This window comes from Lampetra fluviatilis, chromosome 27 (assembly GCF_964198595.1).
Source record: "Lampetra fluviatilis chromosome 27, kcLamFluv1.1, whole genome shotgun sequence".
Lineage (NCBI taxonomy): Eukaryota > Metazoa > Chordata > Hyperoartia > Petromyzontiformes > Petromyzontidae > Lampetra > Lampetra fluviatilis.
Window position 1 is genome coordinate 11552273 of NC_136301.1, and position 25038 is coordinate 11577310.

At 53.7% G+C, this 25038-nt stretch overlaps 1 protein-coding gene across 1 annotated transcript in view; it reads right to left on the bottom strand.

Moving 5' to 3' along the window:
* Positions 1–22873, bottom strand: part of LOC144942493 (uncharacterized) — a 46136-nt gene extending 23263 nt beyond the window's left edge. Inside the window, exons 1-2 of the mRNA XM_078869353.1 lie at positions 22862–22873; positions 1274–1376 (exon numbers count right to left, since the gene is read on the bottom strand). Of these exons, the coding sequence (XP_078725479.1) occupies positions 1274–1376; positions 22862–22873 (115 nt within the window). The remainder of the gene's footprint in view (positions 1–1273; positions 1377–22861) is intronic.
* Positions 22874–25038: the final 2165 nt, after the last annotated feature.

A 25038-nucleotide genomic window follows, 5' to 3' on the forward strand; every position in this document is an offset into this window, starting at 1 on the left:
AGGGGTGCGCTGCTCGTGTTGGCGAGGAGAGCTTTCCCTCGCCTGGCTGAAGAAGCGCTCGAGGACCTCGTGGTCGAGCACCTCATCGCCTACGCTTGCCGCGCCGGCGTTGTAATGCCCGTGGTAACGCCGGAGGAACGCACCTCGCTGTGGGCTGCCCGGACCATCCAAGCCCACGAGCAGGTCATGGGCCGGGCGCCACCCGTGGGCCCGGTGGCTGGCGCGGCGGGGGGGAACAGCCGAGCCGTTGCCGCGGCGCTACTGGGTCCAGCGACACTAACCGCCGAACCTGCACCGTCGCCACAGGCTGCCTGTGGGGCAGCTGGGAACGGACCGCCGACGTCTGAGATGGAGCCATCGCTGCGGGAGGTGTACGCGGCGATCCGGGGACTGGCGGAGCAGAGGGACCAGGGACGCGACCAGCCGCCGCGTCGCTGGCAGCCGCCTCTACAACATCGCGCCGAGCCCCCCCGACGGAACGCCCCGTGGGTCTGCCACCGTTGTGGTCGAGAGGGGCATGTGGCGAGGGGGTGCCGCACGGAGCCGGAGGCCGCCAACGTCACCTGGAACCCGCCGGGGCCGAACGCCGACAGGATCCAGGCGAGTGACGCCGTCCCACCCGGCCTCTTGGTCGGGCCGAGTAATTACAATTCCGACGCCGCGAACTCACCTGGAGTCTCCTCGGGGTGGGCGCCGGTGGTGTCGTTTCCCGGTCCCCACTGTCCTGGTCGGGGGAAGGGGATAGCGCCGGGGCCTGTGATTGCATCGCGACCAGAAGTGGCGTCGCGACCCGGAGTGGCGTCGCGAACGGACGTGACGTTGCATCCGGAAGTGACGCGCAGCCGAAAGTGGTGTCGCGGATCGCGCCGGGAATTGCGCCGGGGCCGTGGACCGCGCCGGGAATCGCGCCGGGGCCGGGGACCGAGTCGGGGATCGCGCCGAGGCCGGGAGGGACGTCGCGGGCGGAGGTGACGTCGCGGGAGGAGGTGACGTCGCGGGCGGAGGTGACGTCGCGGGCGGAAGTGACGTCGCGGGCGGACATGACGTCGCGGGCGGAGGTGACGTCGCGGGCGGAAGTCACGTCGATGCCGGGCGTGGCGTCGCGGGCGGGCGTGATGTCGCGGGCGGGCGGGGTTTCGCGGGCGGGCGTGACGTCGCGGGCGGGCGGGGTTTCGAGGGCGGGCGTGACGTCGCGGGCGGGCGTGGGTTCGCGGGCGGGCGTGACGTCGCCGGCGGGCGTGACGTCGTCGGCGGGCGTGACGTCACCGGTTACCAGCGACGCCGGCGAGTTTCCAGGGGCAACGGCCCGGGGGCGGGGGCAGCCCACACGATTGACATTGCGCCCTGGAGCAGTTCCATGGCCCGCCTCGCCACCGCTTTGCGGCAGAGCGAGACGGAACCAGGGGGACCACGCCCCCGTGACAAAGGAAAGGGAGGGGAGAAGGGAGGGGCTCACGGGAAGGCCCACCCCCCAGTCCCCACCGCCCCCTACAATGGGGGGCCCCCCCACACCACAAGGGGGGCCCATCCTACGTCACCAAGGGGGGGCAATTTTCACCACATAAAGAGCCCAGTCCGCAACCCAGGGGTAAGCCCACACTATGTAACAAGGGCGCGTTCACCCTGCTGCGACGCACTCCAAAGGGAGGAACCCCATCTTCAGTCCATCCACATCCATCCCCCATCATTTCACCATGCACCACAGGATAACGAGACGCCGCCTGGTCAGTGGCCGGACTCAGCCACACAATGGAGGAAGCTGGCAAGGCGGGTGGTAGCGGCCACGTCAGGAACCTCGGTCCTGGTCGGTGAAATCGCGGGAGTGTCGGCACGTATCTTGGTGGATACGGGGGCATCAGCCACGATCATCTCGAGCACCATGCATGAGATGCTGCCGGATAAAATCCGACCTTTAGTCCCCGTCAAGACAACGTTCATTGCAGCAAATGGAGGCAGCATGGGCTTCCTGGGCCAGGTTGAAGCCCCGATACAGATGGGGCAGCTTTCGGTAGCAGGACCCATCCTTGTCTCCGCAACGTTGCCCGTACCCTGCCTGTTGGGGACGGACTTTCTGAGGTGGATGCCAATGAAAATCGATCTGGCCAATGGGTGGGTGGAAGTCCAGGGAACGCATCTCCATTTCCTAAAGGCGGAGGGGGCCAGCCGGGGTGTACCCTACGTGCAGGCTCTGGTCAGTAAGTCTGTCTCCATTCCCCCGGCAGCCCAGATGCTGGTTCCGCTGCAATATCGGTCCCCCCTCGTGACAGCCCGACCAGACTCACCCATCCTGGTGTCTCCGGCGTCAGCGGCCATGGATCGCCATGCGCTGGTGGGAGCCGAAACTATTGTACAGAGGAACCAGCATCTGTTCATTCAGGTGCTGAACACCTCCAATAGAACAGCGACGGTGCAGGAGGGAACAGTTCTGGCCCACGTTAGTCCCTTGTCACTAGGAGCCCCAGGGACAGAGCCCGAGCTTGTAGGCAGCATCAGCCAGTCCGAGGACAGGGGGGCCAAATCGAGGATGGACCAGCTGGCAGGGCCTGAGCCGGGATTGCCGCCCGACCAGAAACAGCAGCTGCACTCGTTATTGCAGGAGTTCTCCGAACGTGTTCAGCCGGGGACCGTTCGACCTAGGGCGCACAAATCTGTCACAGCACCACATCAACACGGGTGATGCCGCACCCCTGCGCCAAAACACATATAGAATGAGCCCAATGGAAAAAGGGCACATTCAACAAGCGGTGCAGGAGATGCTGCGGGCCGACATAATTTCTCCATCCTCGAGTCCCTGGGGGGCACCGGTGGTCCTAGTCAAGAAGTCAGATGGGTCACTGAGATTCTGTGTGGACTTCCGACGCCTCAATGCCGTCACGCTGGCCGACGCATATCCCCTACCACGTATCGACGACTCATTGGATGCACTGGCGGGAGCAACATTTTTCAGTACGCTGGATTTATTGTCCGGGTTCTGGCAGGTCCCACTAGACGCGGACTCCCGGCCTAAAACAGCGTTCCGGACACCACAGGGCCTGTTCGAGTTCAACTGCCTGCCTATGGGCCTCCAGACTGCGCCGGCAACGTTCCAACGCATAATGGAGTTGGCCTTAGCAGGCCTCCAATGGGAAACGTGCCTCATCTACCTGGATGACGTCATTGTTTTCAGCCGATCATTCCAGGAACACATTGACCGATTACGTCAGGTGTTCCTGCGGTTCCGGAATGTGAACTTGAAGCTCAAGCCGTCGAAGTGCCACCTTAAGCAGTCGTCGGTACGCTACTTGGGACACGTCATCAGTGAGTCTGGAGTGGCTACAGACCCGGAAAAGACGGCCTGCGTGAGGGCCTGGGCTGTTCCCACAACGGTTCCGGAGGTACGCCGGTTTGTGGGTTTCGTTTCTTACTACCGGCGGTTTGTGCCCAACTTCGCAACCATTGCCAAGCCCTTGCACGTGTTGACGGCGAAAAACCAGAGGTTTTATTGGGGCCCTCTGGAGGAAGAGGCATTCCAGCAGCTGCGCTCACGTCTGACAGATGCACCACCATTGGCCTTTCCGGATTTTGGCCTCCCCTTTATCCTGGACACGGACGCCAGCGACGTGGGCATCGGCAGTGTTTTGTCGCAAGTCCAGCAGGGTCGGGAGGTGGTTATCGCCTATGGTAGTCGCGTGCTTTCATCAGCGGAGCAGCGCTACTGCGTCACACGTAGGGAACTCCTGGCAGTCGTTCACTTTGTGCAGCAATTCTGACCCTACCTGTATGGTCGCAAATTTACGGTCCGCACTGACCACGCGGCCTTGCAGTATTCGCTCCGCATCGACCAGCCTTCGGGCCAGCTGGCCAGATGGATAGAGCGCCTGCAGGAGTACAGGTACCAAGTAGTGCATCGCAAAGGGACCAGACATGCCAACGCAGACGCATTGTCCCGACTGGCGCCCCAGGGCCCTTGTGCATGCACCACAGGCGGGGCACGCTGCAAGGAGGCGAGGCCGGAGGGGACGGTCATCGCTCCCGTACGCACGGCGGAGGGCGCACAGGGTGAGGTCCAGCTGACCGACCACGACCTGGGGCTGACCTTGGACGATTGGAGACAGCTACAGCTGGAGGAAGCCCCACTGCGAACACTACGCACCTCAGCAGAGGCAGGGGGGGAGGAGTACATCGTATGGGAGGATCTCCTCATGCGATGGGACCCGACAGGGCGCCGGCGATGCCTGGTAGTTCCGGAGTCGCTGCGTCAACAATTGGTTATGGACGTACACGGCCGCCAGCTGCTGCACCTGGCGGGGCGGAAGACACTGTACACATTACAGGGTCGGTACTTTTGGCCATGTATGACCGCTGACGTGCATCGATGGGTCGCTACCTGCGTCGAATGTGCGCGGCGAAAGCCACCACCCCGGGTAAGCCGGGCGCCCCTACAGCCCATCACGGTGACCAGGGTCAACGAATTGGTTGCGTTGGACATCCTGGGACCGCTGCCGGTCACGCCACGGGGAAATAAATACCTGTTGGTCGGAGTCGAGTACTGCACGAGGTGGCCGATGGCGTGGGCCCTCCCGGACCAAACGGCACAGACCATCGCCGATGCCTTCGTGGGAGGCTATGTCCTTGATAAGGGGGCACCGGAGCGGTTGCTCACGGATCAGGGCAGGAATTTCTCCTCACAGCTATTGAAGGACGTCTGCTCTATCCTGGGCACTAAAAAGGTCCGAACATCTCCATATCATCCCCAGACCGATGGGATGGTAGAGCGGCTTAACCGCACCATAGCGGCCATGCTGTCCCAAGTGGTGGACGAAAACCATTCCGACTGGGACCTCCACATTCCATCGGTCTTAGTGGCGTACAGGGTGGCCCCACACGCGGCGACGGGTTCTCGCCGTTTTTCCTGATGTACGGACAGGATCCCGTTCCGCCTATTGAGGTGCAGCTGACGGACATTCCTGCAAGAGCCGACGCATGGCCGAAGGCACTAAAGACCTCCCTCATTTATTTGAGAGAGGCCCGCCAAGCAGCCGAGGCCGCATCGGCCACGAGCCAAGAGAGTAATGTACGGATACGGGAGAGGACAGTGACAGCCAAGCCCTTTAAAGTCGGGGACCAGGCATGGCTACACTGTCCTCAGGTGCCGGTTGGCCTCTCACCAAAGCTGCACCGACCCTGGAAAGGGCCGGTCGAGGTCATTAAAGCACTCCGACCACAGTGCGTCCAGGTCCAACTGGGTAAGCGACGATGGTTTGTACACCCCACCCGCCTTAAGCCATACATCTCTCCACCGTCATCTTCACCAACATCACCACCAACATCACTGCCAACATCATCATCATCCCTACCCAGGCCAAGGTCGCCGACCACCACGCGCCGACCGGCAGGGGGTTCGGTGCCCTGTGTTCCCTTGTCACCTACAGCACCCCATGTGAGGCCTGACGGAGCGGCGGCACGAGCGGGGGCCGGAGAGACAGCGGCGCCAGGCAAGGCGACACCGGCACCACCGAACCAGGGACCGCGACGAAAGGGCCTTCGAAGGAGGGGGCCGCCACGGTCATCTGCTGCCTGTGGATGTCCGGGCTGTTACGGGATGCTGGCTGGAGACCTGGGCAGGCCGCGCAATTGATTCGTTGTGTTATATTGCATTGTATGGTTGTGGGGGGGGTAAGGGCTGTCGTCACTGTCAGTGGTGGGAGGCATGGGGAGACTTAAATGGTCCATGGGGGAGGCAGAACCGAGGACGGTTATTTTTTTTTTCCGGGGGGGGGGGGGGGTGATGTAGGGGTGTCAGGGGAAGGATTCCCACCAATAGATGGGTTAGTGGGAGGGGTGATCGAGGAGATATAAGGAGAGAACGGGCGGGAAGAAGGGGCCTTTGGCGGGAACGAGATTGGGACGGCTGGGGACAGGTGTGAATGGAAGAAAAGGAATAAAGGACGAGACCCCTGCAATCTCGTGTCGGCTCCCCTTTACACACGTGTATGTGGTCTCTGCATCGCACTCGCAGTGCTCGTGTCACATGAAACCAGAGAGCAGAACGCGTGGGAATGCTCTCCATCTAGTTCGTTTCCAGATCCAAGACGAGTCAGCTGGGTGACGCTGTCAAACAGCCCAGCGGGTAGAGCTGTCAACTGGTTGCTGTACAAATGCATCTCCTTCAGATTCATCAGGCGGTCAAAACACCTCCTGCTTGAAGGTTTTGTTAAGTGACCCGGGAAATTAACTTAACGTAACCACGTACACTGGGAAGTGCCATTGTGTGAGGCTTGTGTGCTTTTCTCCGCTTGCAACTTCATGCAGCGATGATGATGTTTATGAGGATGATGAGTGGTGGAATGATGATTGGTGATTCACAATATTGATTGTCTTCTTGGTTCTTTCGGTAAAGTCACGTAGAAGGGAAGTAATAAAATAATAAAAATAAAACATAATAAAACAATTCTCACGACGTTTCGGCCACAACGCAAGCAGCCGTCCTCAGGCGAAGAATGAAACACCACCAAGCTTGGAGCATATATTTAAGCTGGGTTAGAGGGGGGGAGGTGGGAAGAAGAGCGCCTAGACAAAATAATTTGCATATCATGAGGAATTCAGCATATGGAAAATGCGTAGGAGGTGGGCTGGGGGGGTTCCAAATCAATACTATGCCCGTGCATTATGCAGGATTAGCAGCATCAAAGGGGGGGGGGGAGAGGGTAGCATTAACAAAGGAAAGGAATGTTAATAGTATGTAGCTGCAGTTACTAAACAACCACGTAAAAAACTGCATAACAAACTAAAGTATAAACTACATAGCATCATCAGTATACTTACTATATTCTACAATAAGCTGAGTTACTAACAGTAAGTAATACATACAAAATTCTACGTTGTAAAAAATTATATAATATGCTTCCATCTAAACTTTATTCTCTTACATCACACGCGTCTATACCGTACTATATACTGCCATAGACAAACCCAACATTAAATTACATACTGTATTGTTATAAACCACCCTATACCTTATACATTTTAATATACCACTATGTATTATTCTACCCACCCTAATGTGTATCGAAATGGTTTATTACGTCCTTCCAGTGATTGCTAAGCCAGAATCCATCTTCTCGGTTAAAATTGTCTCTGTGTTTGTATATGTGGATCGCCTCATTAACGAATCTCTCATGATAGCCAGATGGCTTGCAGAGAACCTCTGTCTTGGAGAAGTCAATGTCATGTGAGCCCACTGAGTTGTAACAGTGATCTGCCACGGCTGAGGTGTTTGTCCTACCGTGTTTCAGGTCAGCTTTATGTTCACGGATGCGGTCCGAGACATGTCGTTTGGTTTCCCCAATGTAACTGCTACCACAGAGGCAACTTAGTTTGTAGACACCAGGGTACTGTATGTCTGGAACCACATCTTTTACAGACGGTACCAGATCACGGATTTTATGTACTGTGTTGAATCGGACCTGGATCTTGTGTTTAATCAGGATTTTGGAGATCTTTTTTGTGACCCCAGCAATGTAGGGTAAGGTGATGGTCTTGAAAGGCTCCTCAACAGGATCCTTCTTGATGGTTGGAGTGATGGCTTTGCGGATTGTGTAGTCGGAGTAACCATTAGCCTTAAGAGCTTGGCGTACGTGTTTGAGTTCACTGGAAATGTGTTCATGGTCGAAGATGCATTGGGCTCTATGATATAGAGTCTTGATGAGGGAATTCTTCTGGGATGGATGGTGGTGGGAATCCGGTTTTAGATAAGCATCCGTATGGGTGGTTTTCCTGTAGACAGAGTGGCTCATTGAACCATCAGGTCTCCTTTTGATTAGGACATCCAAAAAGGGTAGCTTGCCATCATTTTCGACTTCCATGGTGAATCTGATGGCTGGGTGGATGGAATTGATGTGGTCGAGAAATTGGTCTAGAGCAGGCCGGCCATGTGGCCAGATGACAAAAGTGTCGTCTACGTACCTCTTCCATAAGGTCGGGCGTAGAGTGGCAGTCTGGATGGCGTCCGTCTCAACTTTCTCCATGAAGATGTTGGCTACAACCGGAGATAGGGGGGAGCCCATTGGGGTGCCCTCAATTTGCTTGTAGAAGGTTCCATTCCAGGTGAAGTATGTATTGGTTAAGCAGTGTCTCACCAGGGGGGGTATCCCATTATTCAGTCCTTGATGAACCAAGTCTTCAATGATTGCGATGGTGTCAGGCACAGGCACCTTGGTGAACAAGGAAACCACATCAAAACTGACAAGCAGGTCGTCTGGGGACAGGGCAATCCCCTTGATTGTCGCTACCAGGTCAGTAGAGTTTAGTACTGCAGAGGTGGTTTTTCCAGTGAAAGGCCGTAGGATTTCGGACAAAAAACGAGCCAGTTTGTAAGTGGGGGAGTTGATAGTAGAGACAATGGGACGAAGAGGTGTATCTTCTTTATGTATCTTTGGCAAGCCGTACAATCTTGGTGGCCTGGCTGCAGAAGGTTTCAACGAGAACTGTTTGGTCTGATCAATTAATGCGGTTGAAGCAAAAATGATGTTGTTGGTTTTGGAGACGAGGCTGTTGGTGGGGTCTCTTTTTATTTTTGTATAGCTGCCATCGTTGAGTAGTTCTTGAATTTTGTTGTTGTATTCTATTTTGTCCATGATGACAGTGGCATTGCCTTTGTCGGCTGAGAGGATGACAATGTCATCCCTCTTTTTTAATTGAGCTAATTCAAAACGCTCATCTTTGCTGATGTTGCTAGCTGGCATCTTAGCGTTTTTGAGGGTTGCAGAGATTTCAGATCTTGCTACGTCTGCAGCGATGTGACTCAAGCCCTTGAGAGCTACATCTACTCGAGCAATTATATCATTAACTGGTATGTGTCTAGGTGTGACTGCAAAGTTTAGTCCTTTAGCTAAAACGGATTTCAGACCTTCAGAAATAGGACTGATACTGCGATTAATTACGACTTTGTTAACATCTAGCTTTTCCATGTGTGGGTCCGGTTTCTTGTTTGAGAGGCGGTTGAATTTGGAAATCAAGTTGTCCTTACATTTAGTCAACATAGCGGCAGCTGAAGAGGCAGTCATTTTTTCCACATGTTCCCAATCCGATGTGGACATTGTTGCACTCAAAGATAAGTGTAATTTGTAGAGTGTCTTGTCTAACTGATCTAGTTCGGTGCGCGTAAGTCTGATTTTCTCTGAGATAAGAGCTAAGCTAGTTCTAGACAGAATTCGTTTCGCATTAGAAGAAGTTACAGCAGCAGATGTTAGTGTAAATGCGTTTGGTATTACCTTAGAGTCGCGGCATCTCTTCAGAAAGGTGAGAGACTCGATTAGCTGAGCCTTCTTATCACGGAGCTTGTTGAAGGATCTCAAAGTTATGTGGAAACCCTCCCCGTAGAGGCGGTTAAATTTCGATTTAAAGCTTTCGTGACTGCAGGGATTCATCTTCTTGGTTCTTTCGGTAAAGTCACGTAGGAGGGAAGTAATAAAATAATAAAAATAAAACATAATAAAACAATTCTCACGACGTTTCGGCCACAACGCAAGCAGCCGTCCTCAGGCGAAGAATGAAACACCACCAAGCTTTGAGCGTATATTTAAGCTGGGTTAGAGGGGGGGAGGTGGGAAGAAGAGCGCCTAGACAAAATAATTTGCATATCAAGAGGAATTCAGCATATGGAAAATGCGTAGGAGGTGGGCTGGGGGGGTTCCAAATCAATACTATGCCCGTGCATTATGCAGGATTAGCAGCATCAAAGGGGGGGGGGAGGGGGGTAGCATTAACAAAGGAAAGGAATGTTAATAGTATGTAGCTGCAGTTACTAAACAACCACGTAAAAAACTAAAGTATAAACTGCATAACAAACTAAAGTATAAACTACATAGCATCATCAGTATACTTACTATATTCTACAATAAGCTGAGTTACTAACAGTAAGTAATACATACAAAATTCTACGTTGTAAAAAATTATATAATATGCTTCCATCTAAACTTTATTCTCTTACATCACACGCGTCTATACCGTACTATATACTGCCATAGACAAACCCAACATTAAATTACATACTGTATTGCTATAAACCACCCTATACCTTATACATTTTAATATAACACTATGTATTATTCTACCCACCCTAATGTGTATCGAAATGGTTTATTACGTCCTTCCAGTGATTGCTAAGCCAGAATCCATCTTCTCGGTTAAAATTGTCTCTGTGTTTGTATATGTGGATCGCCTCATGAACGAATCTCTCATGATAGCCAGATGGCTTGCAGAGAACCTCTGTCTTGGAGAAGTCAATGTCATGTGAGCCCACTGAGTTGTAACAGTGATCTGCCACGGCTGAGGTGTTTGTCCTACCGTGTTTCAGGTCAGCTTTATGTTCACGGATGCGGTCCGAGACATGTCGTTTGGTTTCCCCAATGTAACTGCTACCACAGAGGCAACTTAGTTTGTAGACACCAGGGTACTGTATGTCTGGAACCACATCTTTTACAGACGGTACCAGATCAAGGATTTTATGTACTGTGTTGAATCGGACCTGGATCTTGTGTTTAATCAGGATTTTGGAGATCTTTTTTGTGACCCCAGCAATGTAGGGTAAGGTGATGGTCTTGAAAAGCTCCTCAACAGGATCCTTCTTGATGGTTGGAGTGATGGCTTTGCGGATTGTGTAGTCGGAGTAACCATTAGCCTTAAGAGCTTGGCGTACGTGTTTGAGTTCACTGGAAATGTGTTCATGGTCGGAGATGCATTGGGCTCTATGATATAGAGTCTTGATGAGGGAATTCTTCTGGGATGGATGGTGGTGGGAATCCGGTTTTAGATAAGCATCCGTATGGGTGGTTTTCCTGTAGACAGCGTGGCTCATTGAACCATCATGTCTCCTTTTGATTAGGACATCCAAAAAGGGTAGCTTGCCATCATTTTCGACTTCCATGGTGAATCTGATGGCTGGGTGGATGGAATTGATGTGGTCGAGAAATTGGTCTAGAGCAGACCGGCCATGTGGCCAGATGACAAAAGTGTCGTCTACGTACCTCTTCCATAAGGTCGGGCGTAGAGTGGCAGTCTGGATGGCGTCCGTCTCAAATTTCTCCATGAAGATGTTGGCTACAACCGGAGATAGGGGGGAGCCCATTGGGGTGCCCTCAATTTGCTTGTAGAAGGTTCCATTCCAGGTGAAGTATGTATTGGTTAAGCAGTGTCTCACCAGGGGGGGTATCCCATCATTCAGTCCCTGTTCCCAGACGACCTGCTTGTCAGTTTTGATGTGGTTTCCTTGTTCACCAAGGTGCCTGTGCCTGACACCATCGCAATCATTGCAGACTTGGTTCATCAAGGACTGAATGATGGGATACCCCCCCTGGTGAGACACTGCTTAACCAATACATACTTCACCTGGAATGGAACCTTCTACAAGCAAATTGAGGGCACCCCAATGGGCTCCCCCCTATCTCCGGTTGTAGCCAACATCTTCATGGAGAAATTTGAGACGGACGCCATCCAGACTGCCACTCTACGCCCGACCTTATGGAAGAGGTACGTAGACGACACTTTTGTCATCTGGCCACATGGCCGGCCTGCTCTAGACCAATTTCTCGACCACATCAATTCCATCCACCCAGCCATCAGATTCACCATGGAAGTCGAAAATGATGGCAAGCTACCCTTTTTGGATGTCCTAATCAAAAGGAGACATGATGGTTCAATGAGCCACTCTGTCTACAGGAAAACCACCCATACGGATGCTTATCTAAAACCGGATTCCCACCACCATCCATCCCAGAAGAATTCCCTCATCAAGACTCTATATCATAGAGCCCAATGCATCTCCGACCATGAACACATTTCCAGTGAACTCAAACACGTACGCCAAGCTCTTAAGGCTAATGGTTACTCCGACTACACAATCCGCAAAGCCATCACTCCAACCATCAAGAAGGATCCTGTTGAGGAGCCTTTCAAGACCATCACCTTACCCTACATTGCTGGGGTCACAAAAAAGATCTCCAAAATCCTGATTAAACACAAGATCCAGGTCCGATTCAACACAGTACATAAAATCCGTGATCTGGTACCGTCTGTAAAAGATGTGGTTCCAGACATACAGTACCCTGGTGTCTACAAACTAAGTTGCCTCTGTGGTAGCAGTTACATTGGGGAAACCAAACGACATGTCTCGGACCGCATCCGTGAACATAAAGCTGACCTGAAACACGGTAGGACATACACCTCAGCCGTGGCAGATCACTGTTACAACTCAGTGGGCTCACATGACATTGACTTCTCCAAGACAGAGGTTCTCTGCAAGCCATCTGGCTATCATGAGAGATTCGTTCATGAGGCGATCCACATATACAAACACAGAGACAATTTTAACCGAGAAGATGGATTCTGGCTTAGCAATCACTGGAAGGACGTAATAAACCATTTCGATACACATTAGGGTGGGTAGAATAATACATAGTTTATAGCAATACAGTATGTAATTTAATGTTGGGTTTGTCTATGGCAGTATATAGTACGGTATAGACGCGTGTGATGTAAAAGAATAAAGTTTAGATGGAAGCATATTATATAATTTTTTACAACGTAGAATTTTGTATGTATTACTTACTGTTAGTAACTCAGCTTATTGTAGAATATAGTAAGTATACTGATGATGCTATGTAGTTTATACTTTAGTTTGTTATGCAGTTTATACTTTAGTTTTTTACGTGGTTGTTTAGTAACTGCAGCTACATACTATTAACATTCCTTTCCTTTGTTAATGCTACCCCCCTCCCCCCCCCCCTTTGATGCTGCTAATCCTGCATAATGCACGGGCATAGTATTGATTTGGAACCCCCCCAGCCCACCTCCTACGCATTTTCCATATGCTGAATTCCTCTTGATATGCAAATTATTTTGTCTAGGCGCTCTTCTTCCCACCTCCCCCCCTCTAACCCAGCTTAAATATACGCTCCAAGCTTGGTGGTGTTTCATTCTTCGCCTGAGGACGGCTGCTTGCGTTGTGGCCGAAACGTCGTGAGAATTGTTTTATTATGTTTTATTTTTATTATTTTATTACTTCCCTTCTACGTGACTTTACCGAAAGAACCAAGAAGATGAATCCCTGCAGTCACGAAAGCTTTAAATCGAAATATTGATTGTGTTGATGCATAATACCATGATGCTGCTCCTATTTACGATGATGACGCTGCTGTTGATTGTGCTGATGAGAGACATTCCTCCATTGGGTCGCGCTCTAGCTCAGTGTCCTCACGTTGGGGAGTGGAAGGGAAAATCCTTGAGCGTGGCTGCTGATTGTCCAGCTCTCTGAGCCAAACTCTCTCGCGGTGACCAGTCATCACCAGATCAACAATCGCTGTGTAGGGCGCGCACGAGGCAGTGCTGCTGATCGAGGCAGCGTGCGGGGTTTTGCTGCTGAATTAAAAACCGGACTCCTTGTTTTTGTCCAAGCAGCACAGATATAATTACAGCATCAGACGTTCAGCGCGCTGACTCCGCCATCTTTCAACCACATTTGTTATTTCTGCTTACTCTGCAGCCAAAGCAGAGGAAGCGCCGTGTAGATGGAGCGAAGAGAGGAGCTCGTGTGCCGTAGCGAGATGGACTTTGGCAACGCAGGGCCAGAAGTGAAGCTGGCGTAGGGAAGCCTCAATTCAGCAGTGGATAGACCATGGCTCATGAGGATAATTATAATAACGCACAATAATAATCACACAGTGTAATTATATTTGGTAGGATATTCCAGGACTAAATTCCACAAATTCATGGGGGCGCGGAGAGGGCACACAGACAAAACAGACACAAATAACATAAACCTATCCTTAGAAAATGTATCCAAACATGTCAGGGCAGGGCCTCTTTTGAAATGAGTCTTGAATCATCTCCCCATGGTATTTGTTCGAACTCACGTTACAGCTCTTGGTTGTACGAGCGGAGAAGCAGAGTAGAGCACAGATCTCACATACAGCATAAACAATGATACCGTCGAGCGAACGTGGTTACGTTGAGTTATCGCATCATCTAAGGCATCTTTAACCAAGGGGTGATTAACCACCCGGTGAATCTGAAAGATTTGCGTTTGTACAGCAACCAGCTGACAGCTCTACCTGCTTGGCTGTTTGACAGCCTGGCCCAGCTGACGATTCTGGCTTTTGAGAGAAACCAGCTGCAGACTTTGAGCAAGTGTTTGACAAACTGACGCAACGGATCGGTTTTGTTCTCCACAGCAAGCAGCTGAATGCCATTTTCACTCGAGCCTCTCTCTGGGTTCACTGGGACCCGCGCAGTCACACAGAGAACTCGTGTTCCTTCTCGAACACGTGAGCAAGGAACTCATTAAAGAGCACTGAGCAAAACGTCGCAAGGCTCGCATCAGCAGGAATGTGCTTTTGAATTTGGAGATTATGAACCAGGACCGATCCTCTCAGAGTGTTTTTCATTGAAAAGATTAATATGATGGCCGAAATACTTGATGATGATGAAGCTGATGATGACGACGATGATGAGAGACATTTCTCTATACAGCCGCATTCTAGATCAGTGTGAGTGCGAGGAATACATCTCTTGGGGTTTCTGTCAGACTGAACTCCAGTCCTCAAAGATGGATAGCGACTGTATAAGTCATTGCTGTCAGTAGCACTAAGTGTATATGTGTTATACAATAGTTTAAATAATTGATATTCATTACACAATGATTATTGCGTATTATTTTGCATATAAATGCACTACTGCTTCTTCGAATGATGTATAAAATAGCTAGAGTTACTTTATACATCTATATTAATGGTGAAGTACCGTTGATGACTCTTGGACACCGTTGGTGAGGCACACGTATTTATTCCGTACAAGTAGTCACAACTGTGGACATACAATACTAGAGGGGGTATCGGCCCCCTCACCCGGATAGCTGGGGATACTCTGCTAGCTACCCCTGACCTACCTCCTAGTCCTCCACTAACGGGCTAGGGGAGGCTGTCTGGCCCGACACTGGTCAGTCGGGCTACGGTACCCGGAGTCCCAGAGTACTATCTCTGGTTCACGGGACCACGCCGCTGGCTCGGTCCTGCGCGGCCCTGACAAGGACGGCGTCCCAGGGGAGTCCAGGGCTCTAGCTAGACGATCTTCGGTCTTCCCTCCTTAGCTAATACTGAGCCCCGAGCTCTCCGGCTCATCCCCATTTATACCCCCCGGAGGATCACAACTCCGGGCAACCCCCCCAGGCTGCCCGGTGCGGACGTCGTTGCGTGCACCTCCCCGTGCACTCACGGAGCCCCGCCCACTGTGCTTGTTTCCCGTGTGATCCTATGCATACAGCCCTACACATACAGCCCCTCCGTAACAGCCCTACATCACCCCCCCCTGCACAGCTCGCAGCCGTCCCGGCTGCAACAATTCCAATAAAGGTTTATTTACCCCTTGAGCCCCGCGTGTGCCTCAATTTTTTCAACCATAACGCGAAGAGAACAACAACAAGAACCAGAAAACCCCGAAGGGAAAATAACCCGACGCACCCCCCCCGAATAAATACGAATTCCGTAAAAGCAACGTATATACAAATCGCAAGGAACCCCCAACACACACACAACACAACACAATGTGCCAGGAGCACACCACCGACGCAGCGCACAGTAACCATACACGTGAAAATAAAAAATAAAAATAAAATTTCTTCTTTTTGTGCATCACAAGAGTCTGCGCATTCTTGCGTGCGTCCTTGCCGCAGGCCCGTCACACGGGGCAACCCCGGATGGCGGACCATCCGGTGGCAGCTGTCCATTTCGAAGTGAGTCTGCGCTTGATGTCGCGAGACCCTCGGCATCCCCCGGAGGGGTTGTTGGGCGGGAGCCCGTCATTCCTGGTGCACCTGGGGGCGGGACAGCCGGCAACACGTCAGGCGAGAGCAGCAGAGACGGACCCTTTAAATCGGCCGACCCCCCACATGTTTGGCCACGCGTGTGTGGAGTGGGGCCTCGCACTGCAACGAAGGGTTTCAGTCTAGAGGGGTGCACAAACCACCGGCGCTTCCCCCATTTGATGCGAACGCACTGAGGCCGCAAAACCTCGACCACCTCGACGGGGCCCCGCCACGGCCGCACCAGTTTTGAGGAGGTCGCGAGTGGTACCTGGGGACAGTGCAGCCATGCCCTGTCCCCTGGCTTCCACTGTAGCACGTGCGCGCGACCCAGTCTGAGGCGCTCATTCGCTTTCTGACGCCTGTCGGAATTTAGCATGGCAGCATCCCGTGCCTCAGTCAATTTCGCAAGGTTAAATTTAACATGGTCGGCCAATTTAGTTTTTCCCAGCGGCGCGGGGATCTGCAGCTGTGCCCGAACAGGTGGGTCAGGTTCGCGGCCATACATGAGGAAGAAGGGTGAAAATCCCGTCGCAGCATGGGGGGCCAATCTGTATGCTGCCAGGACCCCTTGAATTTGCAAGTCCCAATTGGTCTGTGAGTCCGAAACCTGCTGCGACAACATAGACGTGATGGTTCGATGCAGACGCACGACCATCCCGTCAGTTTGCGGGTGATAGGGAGAGGTACGATTTTTTTTCGTTCCCAGGAGTTCACAGACCTGTTGCAGGAGTTTGCCGGAAAAAAATTTCCCTGGTCGGTCAGCAGCCGCTCCGGAGCACCTTTGTCCATGACGTAACCTTGGACAAAGGCCTCCACGATGGCTGCTGCCGACTGGTTGGCCAGGGGCCAGGCCATAGGCCAGCGCGTAAAGTATTCCACCCCGGTCAACAAATATCTATTGCACCTAGGGGTGGCGGGAAATGGGCCCAGAATATCCAGCGCGACAAGTTCGTTCACTCTGGAGACTCTGATAGACTGCAAAGGCGGGTTTGACTCCCGTGCTGGTGGTTTTCGCTGCGCACACCGAGGGCATGATGCCAACAGATCTGCGACATCCCTCGTCATGCCTGGCCAAAAAAAATCAAGCTGGAGCAAGGCGAGGGTCTTTTGGGTACCCAGGTGGAGGAGGCGCTCATGAGCAGCCCACACCACCCTACCCCGCAACCCAGAAGGGACCACCAGCCGGTGTCGATGGGATTTCCCGTCCCAATGCATCAGCAACCCCGCGTGCATTTCCCATGCGTCGGCATCACCCGTCCCCCGCCCCGCCTCCCCGGCGCGACGACGCGACGCGAGGAGGGAGGTATCCTCCATCTGGAGGCGCCCCCATTCATTAATGGGCAAACCCAGCAGGGAATCTTTTCCCTGTTGTGCGATAAAATTTGGAAGCAATGTTTCGTCGTCGGCGGCGGCCGCCAGGACCGGAACCAGCATGTCCCCTGCTGGCTTGCAACGTCCCGACCTCAGGAGGCATGCACATTCGGAGGTGGTTGGCATGCGCGACAGAGCGTCCGCGTTGGTGTGGCGAACGCCCTTACGGTAGGTGGTTTCGAAATCAAAATCCTGGAGGATCTCCAACCATCGGGACAATTGTCCCGATGGCTGTTGAACTCGCAGGGCGTACTGCAGTGCCGCATGATCTGTGCGGACGGTGAAATGCCGACCGTACAGATATGGGCGATACTGTTGGATGAAATAGACAATTGCCAACAGTTCTCTACGGGTGACACAATATCTTTGCTCCGCTGGAGACAACACCCGACTGCCGTACGCAACCACCCGTTCCACGCCGTCAACCACCTGGGAAAGCACGCCCCCAATACCCGTGTTGCTCGCATCGGTGTCGAGCAAAAATGGTTCCGAAAAATCGGGGTAAATCAAGGGAGGAGCTTTTACCAGGGCGTCCCGAAGGGAGCAGAAAGCAGCCTCCTCCTCCTGACCCCAGTGGAACCGAACCCCTTTTGATGTTAAAGCGTGTAGGGGTTTGGCAATCGTCGCAAAATCAGCGACGAACCGTCGGTAATACGACGCGAAGCCAATGAAACTCCTGACCTCTCCCACCGAGGTGGGAGTCGGCCAGGAGCTGACACACTGCGTTTTGGCGGGATCGGTAGCAATACCCGAGCGCCCCACGATGTGCCCCAAATAACGCACCGAATCGCGTAACAAATGACATTTTTGGGGTTTGAATTTCAAATTAGCAGCCCGCATCTTTAGGAAAACCGCCCGCAACCTCTGGAGATGTTCGTCAAAAGTTTTACTAAAGACGATAACGTCATCCAAATAAATCAGGCACGACTCCCATTGCAATCCAGCCAAAACCAATTCCATCAAACGCTGGAAAGTTGCCGGCGCTGAGTGTAAGCCCATCGGCAACCGGTTAAATTGGAACAGGCCGTGCGGTGTACGGAAAGCAGTTTTAGGCTTTGAATCATCGTCCAGAGGAAGCTGCCAGAATCCCGAAAGTAAATCCAGTGTGGAGAAGAATCGCGCTCCCGCCAAGGCGTCCAGCGATTCGTCCATCCGTGGGAGCGGGTATGCGTCGGCAACCAAAATTTTGTTAAGGCGCCGAAAATCAACGCAAAACCGCAACGAGCCGTCCTGCTTTTTAACCAGGACGATCGGCGCTCCCCAAGGGCTGGTGGAAGGAGAAATGATGTCGGCGGCTAACATGTCATCAATAGCCGATTTGACATGGTCCTTTTCGGCGGGACTTAACCGAAACGGATTCTGGCGTATTGGCGCGCTGTCACCCGTGTCAATATGGTGACGCAGCAGATGAGTGCAACCCAAATCGTATTTGTCCCGACTGAAAACGTCGGAAAATTCCCGCAGTAGCGTTCTAAGCTGTTGGCGCTCTGAATTTGACAGGTCCGTCGATCCCGCACAAAGCGCATCGAGCCACCCTCCATCGCTGTCCGAATGTGGGTGCGGCCGGGGAGCAGTGCCGACGTGATTCGCAACAGGTTCCTCGCAGGGCACCGGCGTCGCGTGAGCAAGCACCGTCCCTTGAGGAACTACCACTGTCTGCGACCCCACATTGAGGACCGCGATGAAAGGGTCCCCGTCCCCTCTTACGACGGTCTGGGCCGGAATCAAATGAGGTCCACTAACCCCGGCCCTAGATGGTCCCAGCAGAATTCCCTGGTCCCCAATGCCCTCAGCGAAGGGCCGACGAAGTTTTAGAGGCACCAACATTTGAGCTCCCGGCGGCACACGAACTGTTTTAACGACGAACGCTGGTACTGTTACGAACGCCGTCCGAGCCGCAGTAGGGGAAGGCAGGAACGCCATGCGGCGTCCCGACGGGAGCTCAATGCATCCCTGGTCTATTAAAATACGAATCGGCATTTTGCCCAAGAAGTCCGTCCCCAGCAGGCACGGAACCGCCAGCGAGTAGGAAACAAAAATCGGGCCCGACAATTTGATATCCCCGATACAAATTTGCGCTCGAATCTGTCCAATGATGCCAAGAGAGCCCCCGTTAGCAGCATAGAATGGGACGTTAACCGGCAGTAAAGGACGGCTCTGGACAGGTAGAATATTGTAAATGAGTTCGGAAATGATGGTCGCTGATGCCCCCGTATCGACCAGGATGCGTACCTCAACCCCGTCAATGTGTCCCACCACGGCCGACGACCCCGACGACGCGGCCACAACGCGATGGGCCAACACGGACCACTGCCTGGGTTCGATTTGAGTCCCCATAGTGGTGCGTGTTGGCCCGTCGCAGCGCAATGTCGGCCCCCCGTTCGTTGCGGTGTGCGAGTGTGTGACGAGTGTGTGCTTGGGCCAAACATGAGGGGTGCCGCGACTCGCCGGATTATGTTGATGGAGCTTGGGAAGAGGAGGGACGGCGTCCTGTCGAGGCGTCGTCCCGCGCTGCCGAGGAGAGCGGCACCCCGAGGCGACATGGCCCCGGACGCCGCAGTTGAAGCAACGCGGGAGCGCCGGCGGCGATGACGGACGGTCGAAGCGGCTCGACCCATCCCGGCCCGACCGTGCTCCCGTCCCCTGCTGCCATCGATGGTCGATGGCGTAAACCTCCTCCGCCGGGAGGGTGGCTGCAGCCACCGCACGCCCGGCCGCTGCCCTGCTGGCTTTCCGACGCTGTGACAGCAGGTTGGCGTGGAGGAGCCGCGCAGCCTGGAGGGAACTCATCTCCGTGTCCTCCTGTGCAACGACGGCGATGTCCAGGTCGTCTGCCAGCAGGAGGATTTTTTCTGTGACCATGGCGTCCACGCCGTCGTCGTCCATTCGAGGGAAGGCCGTCTTCGCCAGTGCCAGGAGACTCGTCCTGTACGCCAGGGGCGACTCCTTTGCACCCCGCTGGCGATCGTAAAACTGCTGCCTGCATTCCGCTGAAGGTCCGTAGACCCCGGCCAGCAACTGCAGCGCCATCTGTAGCGTGGAGCGCTTCTCCCTCGGCGCCGATGTAAGGGCGGCGAGTGCGTCACTGTCGAGGAGCGCCGGCAGCGCGCAGAGAGCCTCAGCATCCGACCACCGTGCCATTTCTTGGTGGGCGAGAAAGCGTCGCTGGAAGCCACCCCAGTCGCCCTCCGCGCCAACAAACTCTTTGAGCGGAGGCAGCCGTTGGTGCAGCACAGCGGTCGCCATGGAAGCTCGCAGGCTGCTGTCCCCGTAACTCGGCTGCGCTTCGGCGCGAACGGCAGATGGTATCGCCTGTCGCAGCCGTGATGACGCTCCCTCCGCTGGCGGTGATGCGGCAGCCCCAGCGAGAGTGATGTTGGACCCGAGGTTCAGGCCGGCCACGCCCTCAGCAGCTGCTGCGGCGATGGCGGGAGATTCAAAGTTTGAATCCGTTGAGATGGCGGGAAGGCGCATCGGACGTCGGTTCTCCTCGCCCCGTGGTGGTCCACCAGCCCCCAGCCGCGTGATGTGTTCGAGTGTGGCGGCAGCGGCGTAAAGCAGCTCCGCCAGCCTCGCGTGAGCCAGCCTCAGCCCTTCTGATGGTGGCTCCTCTTCATCCTGATGCCCCGGTAAGAATGCGTCCGGCCCCGGCTGCACGATGTCTTGTTGAGCCGTCTCGGGCTCGACAATTTCAGCGGTGTCCTCCACCTGCGGTACTCCGGCTCGAGCTGTCCGGCGCGTGTCCATGTTCGTAGTTGTTCTGACACCAGATAAAGTACCGTTGATGACTCTTGGACAACTTTGGTGAGGCACATGTATTTATTCCGTACAAGTAGTCACAACTGTGGACATACAATACTAGAGGGGGTATCGGCCCCCTCACCCGGATAGCTGGGGATACTCTGCTAGCTACCCCTGACCTACCTCCTAGTCCTCCACTAACGGGCTAGGGGAGGCTGTCTGGCCCGACACTGGTCAGTCGGCCCCGGCTGCACGATGTCTTGTTGAGCCGTCTCGGGCTCGACAATTTCAGCGGTGTCCTCCACCTGCGGTACTCCGAATCGAGCTGTCCGGCGCGTGTCCATGTTCGTAGTTATTCTGACACCAGATGAAGTACCGTTGATGACTCTTGGACACCGTTGGTGAGGCACACGTATTTATTCCGTACAAGTAGTCACAACTGTGGACATACAATACTAGAGGGGGTATCGGCCCCCTCACCCGGATAGCTGGGGATACTCTGCTAGCTACCCCTGACCTACCTCCTAGTCCTCCACTAACGGGCTAGGGGAGGCTGTCTAGCCCGACACTGGTCAGTCGGGCTACGGTACCCGGAGTCCCAGAGTACTATCTCTGGTTCACGGGACCACGCCGCTGGCTCGGTCCTGCGCGGCCCTGACAAGGGCGGCGTCCCAGGGGAGTCCAGGGCTCTAGCTAGACGATCTTCGGTCTTCCCTCCTTAGCTAATACTGAGCCCCGAGCTCTCCGGCTCATCCCCATTTATACCCCCCGGAGGATCACAACTCCGGGCAACCCCCCCAGGCTGCCCGGTGCGGACGTCGTTGTGGGCACCTCCCCGTGCACTCACGGAGCCCCGCCCACTGTGCTTGTTTCCCGTGTGATCCTATGCATACAGCCCTACACATACAGCCCCTCCGTAACAGCCCTACAATGGTATGAGAATAATCCCATTATAACATCAATGGAATCGCTGCATGTAGCACGTGTCTGATGATTGCTAAACAAGTTGCACACAGGTGCTGCAGTGAGCCAATTAAAATTAAGATTGCAATCTCAGTTTGTATGTACACGTGCTCCACATGTGTGTTTGTGTGCATGTACAGGTGTAGTGTGGTGAAAATACGTGGCGCACACTATTGGGCAAGGGCAACCGAGGATAAACATGTGCGGGTGTGCAACTTAACGTTGCACAGGCAAACCGCCACCTAATTACGGTGAGAAGCAGGTGCAGACCGGGTCGGCCCGGGGTTACACACTGGCACGGAGATGTTGCCAGGGAGACGTGCGATAAGGGGTGATTGATGGCCTGACAGGCGCCAGCCTGTCTGGCCCTAAAGAGACACAAGGGAGGAGCTGAACAATTGGGAGGGGGATTTAAAGACAGGTGTGAGAGCGGAGCAGGGGTAGGTGTTACGAGGAGCAAGAGAGAGAATATGTCTCGCCGCTTCAGCCGGAAACGGATCTCAACCCTCACGAGTCGCCGGGCGGGTGATGGTTGATCCCCCCACCCAGGTCGGACAAGTGAGTGGGTCTGAGGAAACGTAGGCTGTGTGAGCGCTGCTGTGTGCAAGTCTCTGTGTGAGCACTGCTGGGTGCAAGCCTTTGTGTAAGTGCTGCTGTGTGGAAAGCTCTGTGTGAGCGAAGTTGTGTACAAGCCTCTGTGTGAGCGCTGCTGTGTACGGAGCCTTGAACGCGGAGCTGCTGAGAGCAAGAGCTGCTGTGTGCAGATTAGCGAGGTGAAGCGTAGATACGAGTGGGAATTGGTTAACAGAAGTGACCATAGTGACAGTGATAGGAGTGCCTACAACTGGTGCAAGAATAGGCTAATAAAGTGTAAATAGGTGACCTGTTCCAACGTGTCAGTCTGAGTGATTTTGCAAGACACAACATTTGGTGTTAGAAGTGCCAACGAACCTTCGCCGTCATGTCCAAGTTGGCGTCGAAACGAAGAAACCCACCTTCTGTGTCGTCAGACGATGAGGCCGAGCAAGACGTCATCCATCTAACAGCTCCAGTTGCTGGAGCTCCGAGCGTCCGCTCCGAAGATGTGCTGGTGTCGGCGCAAGAGACCATGGCGAGTCCAACCCTGCCGCCTCCCCCGCAGAGCTGGTTGGACATCGCTGGTCATCGGGAGAGGCTGTTGTCGGGCGCCGCTCATCTGTTCGAGCAGATGACGGCTGCATCGACCACCGGACACCAAGACGTGCATCCCGCCAATCTAGTGTCCGAGGCGACGGGAGCGCGGGACCTGGCCGCCATTTCGGAAGCTGCAGCTGCGCTCCCCAAGTCCGCTATTTTGCGCGATCGGACCACGCCGCAGCAGCAGCTGCCAATTTCCAAGGGGGAGAACGCCTACAAACTTCGACGACTGCCGCCGGTTCGCCAATTCGTAGCTGCAGAAGGAGATTAGGCGGCTTTTCATCATCGGTTCGAGGATGCGTACATCTCGGTGGGATGGACGCCTTGCGAAGCGCTTCGATCTCTTCCCATGGCCCTCGACGACGACTCGCTTGCCGCTTTCTTCGCCATCCCCAAGTCGGATAGAGCGACCCTTACGAGCGCCTACACCGAGTTGGCCGCTATTTATGACCCCCCGTCTAATGTTCGGAGAAGATTTCGGCTGCGGCGATCGGGCGAGAACGAGACGCCGCTGGCACGCGGCTTTTCCTCGCATGGACAGGGTCGCTCTGGATTCTCTCACTTTGGAACGCCTTCTCTGCCTGGCTCGGGAGTTGGGGGTCACCCTCGCGGTGACGGAGGATGACGACCTAACTTCTCTGCAGGTGGCCCGCGGCATCCAAGCACACTTCAACCTCAACGACCGGCCGGCAGTGGCAGCCAGTATAATGGAGCCGGCCGCGGACAAGTATGGAGGTGCCTCCTTCATCCATGGAATGGAGGAAAGGGGTGCTGTACGGCGCCCACCAGTAAGGGAATGGCGCCACAGGCTGAGCCAGTCGCCGGGCCACCATTACCGTACCTGCTACAGGTGTGGCTGCGCGGGACACATCGCCATCGACTGCCGCCGCAGGACCGGAGGGTTTCTGCCGCATCCATCCTCCGGCTTCAACGACTCCTCCTCCCGCGATATACAGGCGAGTCCAGACGCATCAGACACACGGCCGTTTTTGTCCCATCACCCATCTAGCATAGGTTGCGTGCGCAATCAGCCTGTGACATCTGATTGTCTGCTCCTGCATTAGCGTTGGCTGACTGGCTGCCCCACCCGTGCTGCTTGCACTGCACGGGCTCTCCTCCTCCCAGCTCTTGTCCCCCGCCCACTCACTTTGGAAACCCTTATAAGCAGTTGCATTTGGAGGCTTGCCCCCTCTTTTCTCTCCGCCTGATGAAGAATGCTTGTGTTGCGATCGAACGTCGTGATAGGCTTTTATTATCTTCTTGGTTCTTTGAGTAAAGTCACGTACAATTGAAATAATAAAATAATAAAAATAAAACATAATAAAATAATTCCCACGACGTTTCGGCCACAACGCAAGTAGCCGTCCTCAGGTGGAGAACAGGTCTGTCGAGGAGACAGAAGAGTGTTAATAATATGTAGCTGCAGTAACTAAACCACCACGTAAACAACTTAAGTATAAACTACATAGTATCATCAGTATACTAAATATACTCTACAATAAGCTGAGTTACTAACAGTAAGTAATACATTACAATTCTATGTCGCAAAAAATATAATATGCTTCCATCTAAACTTTATTCTCTTACATCACACGAGTCGACACCGTACTATATACTGCCATAGACAAACCCAACATTAAATTACATACTGTATTGCTATACGCCACCTTATACATTGTAATATTACACTATGAATTATTCTACCCACCCTAATGTATATCACACTGCTGTATATTCACTATACAATTACGATACTATATATTACTTTGTACATTGTATTAAGCAGAGGTGGGACAAAGTCATTGTTATGCAAGTCCAAGTCGAGTCGCAAGTCATCAAATTCATGACTCGAGTCTGACTCGAGTCCAAGTCACATGACTCGAGTCCACATCTCATAGGTGGGACAAAGTCATTGTTATGCAAGTCCAAGTCGAGTCGCAAGTCATCAAATT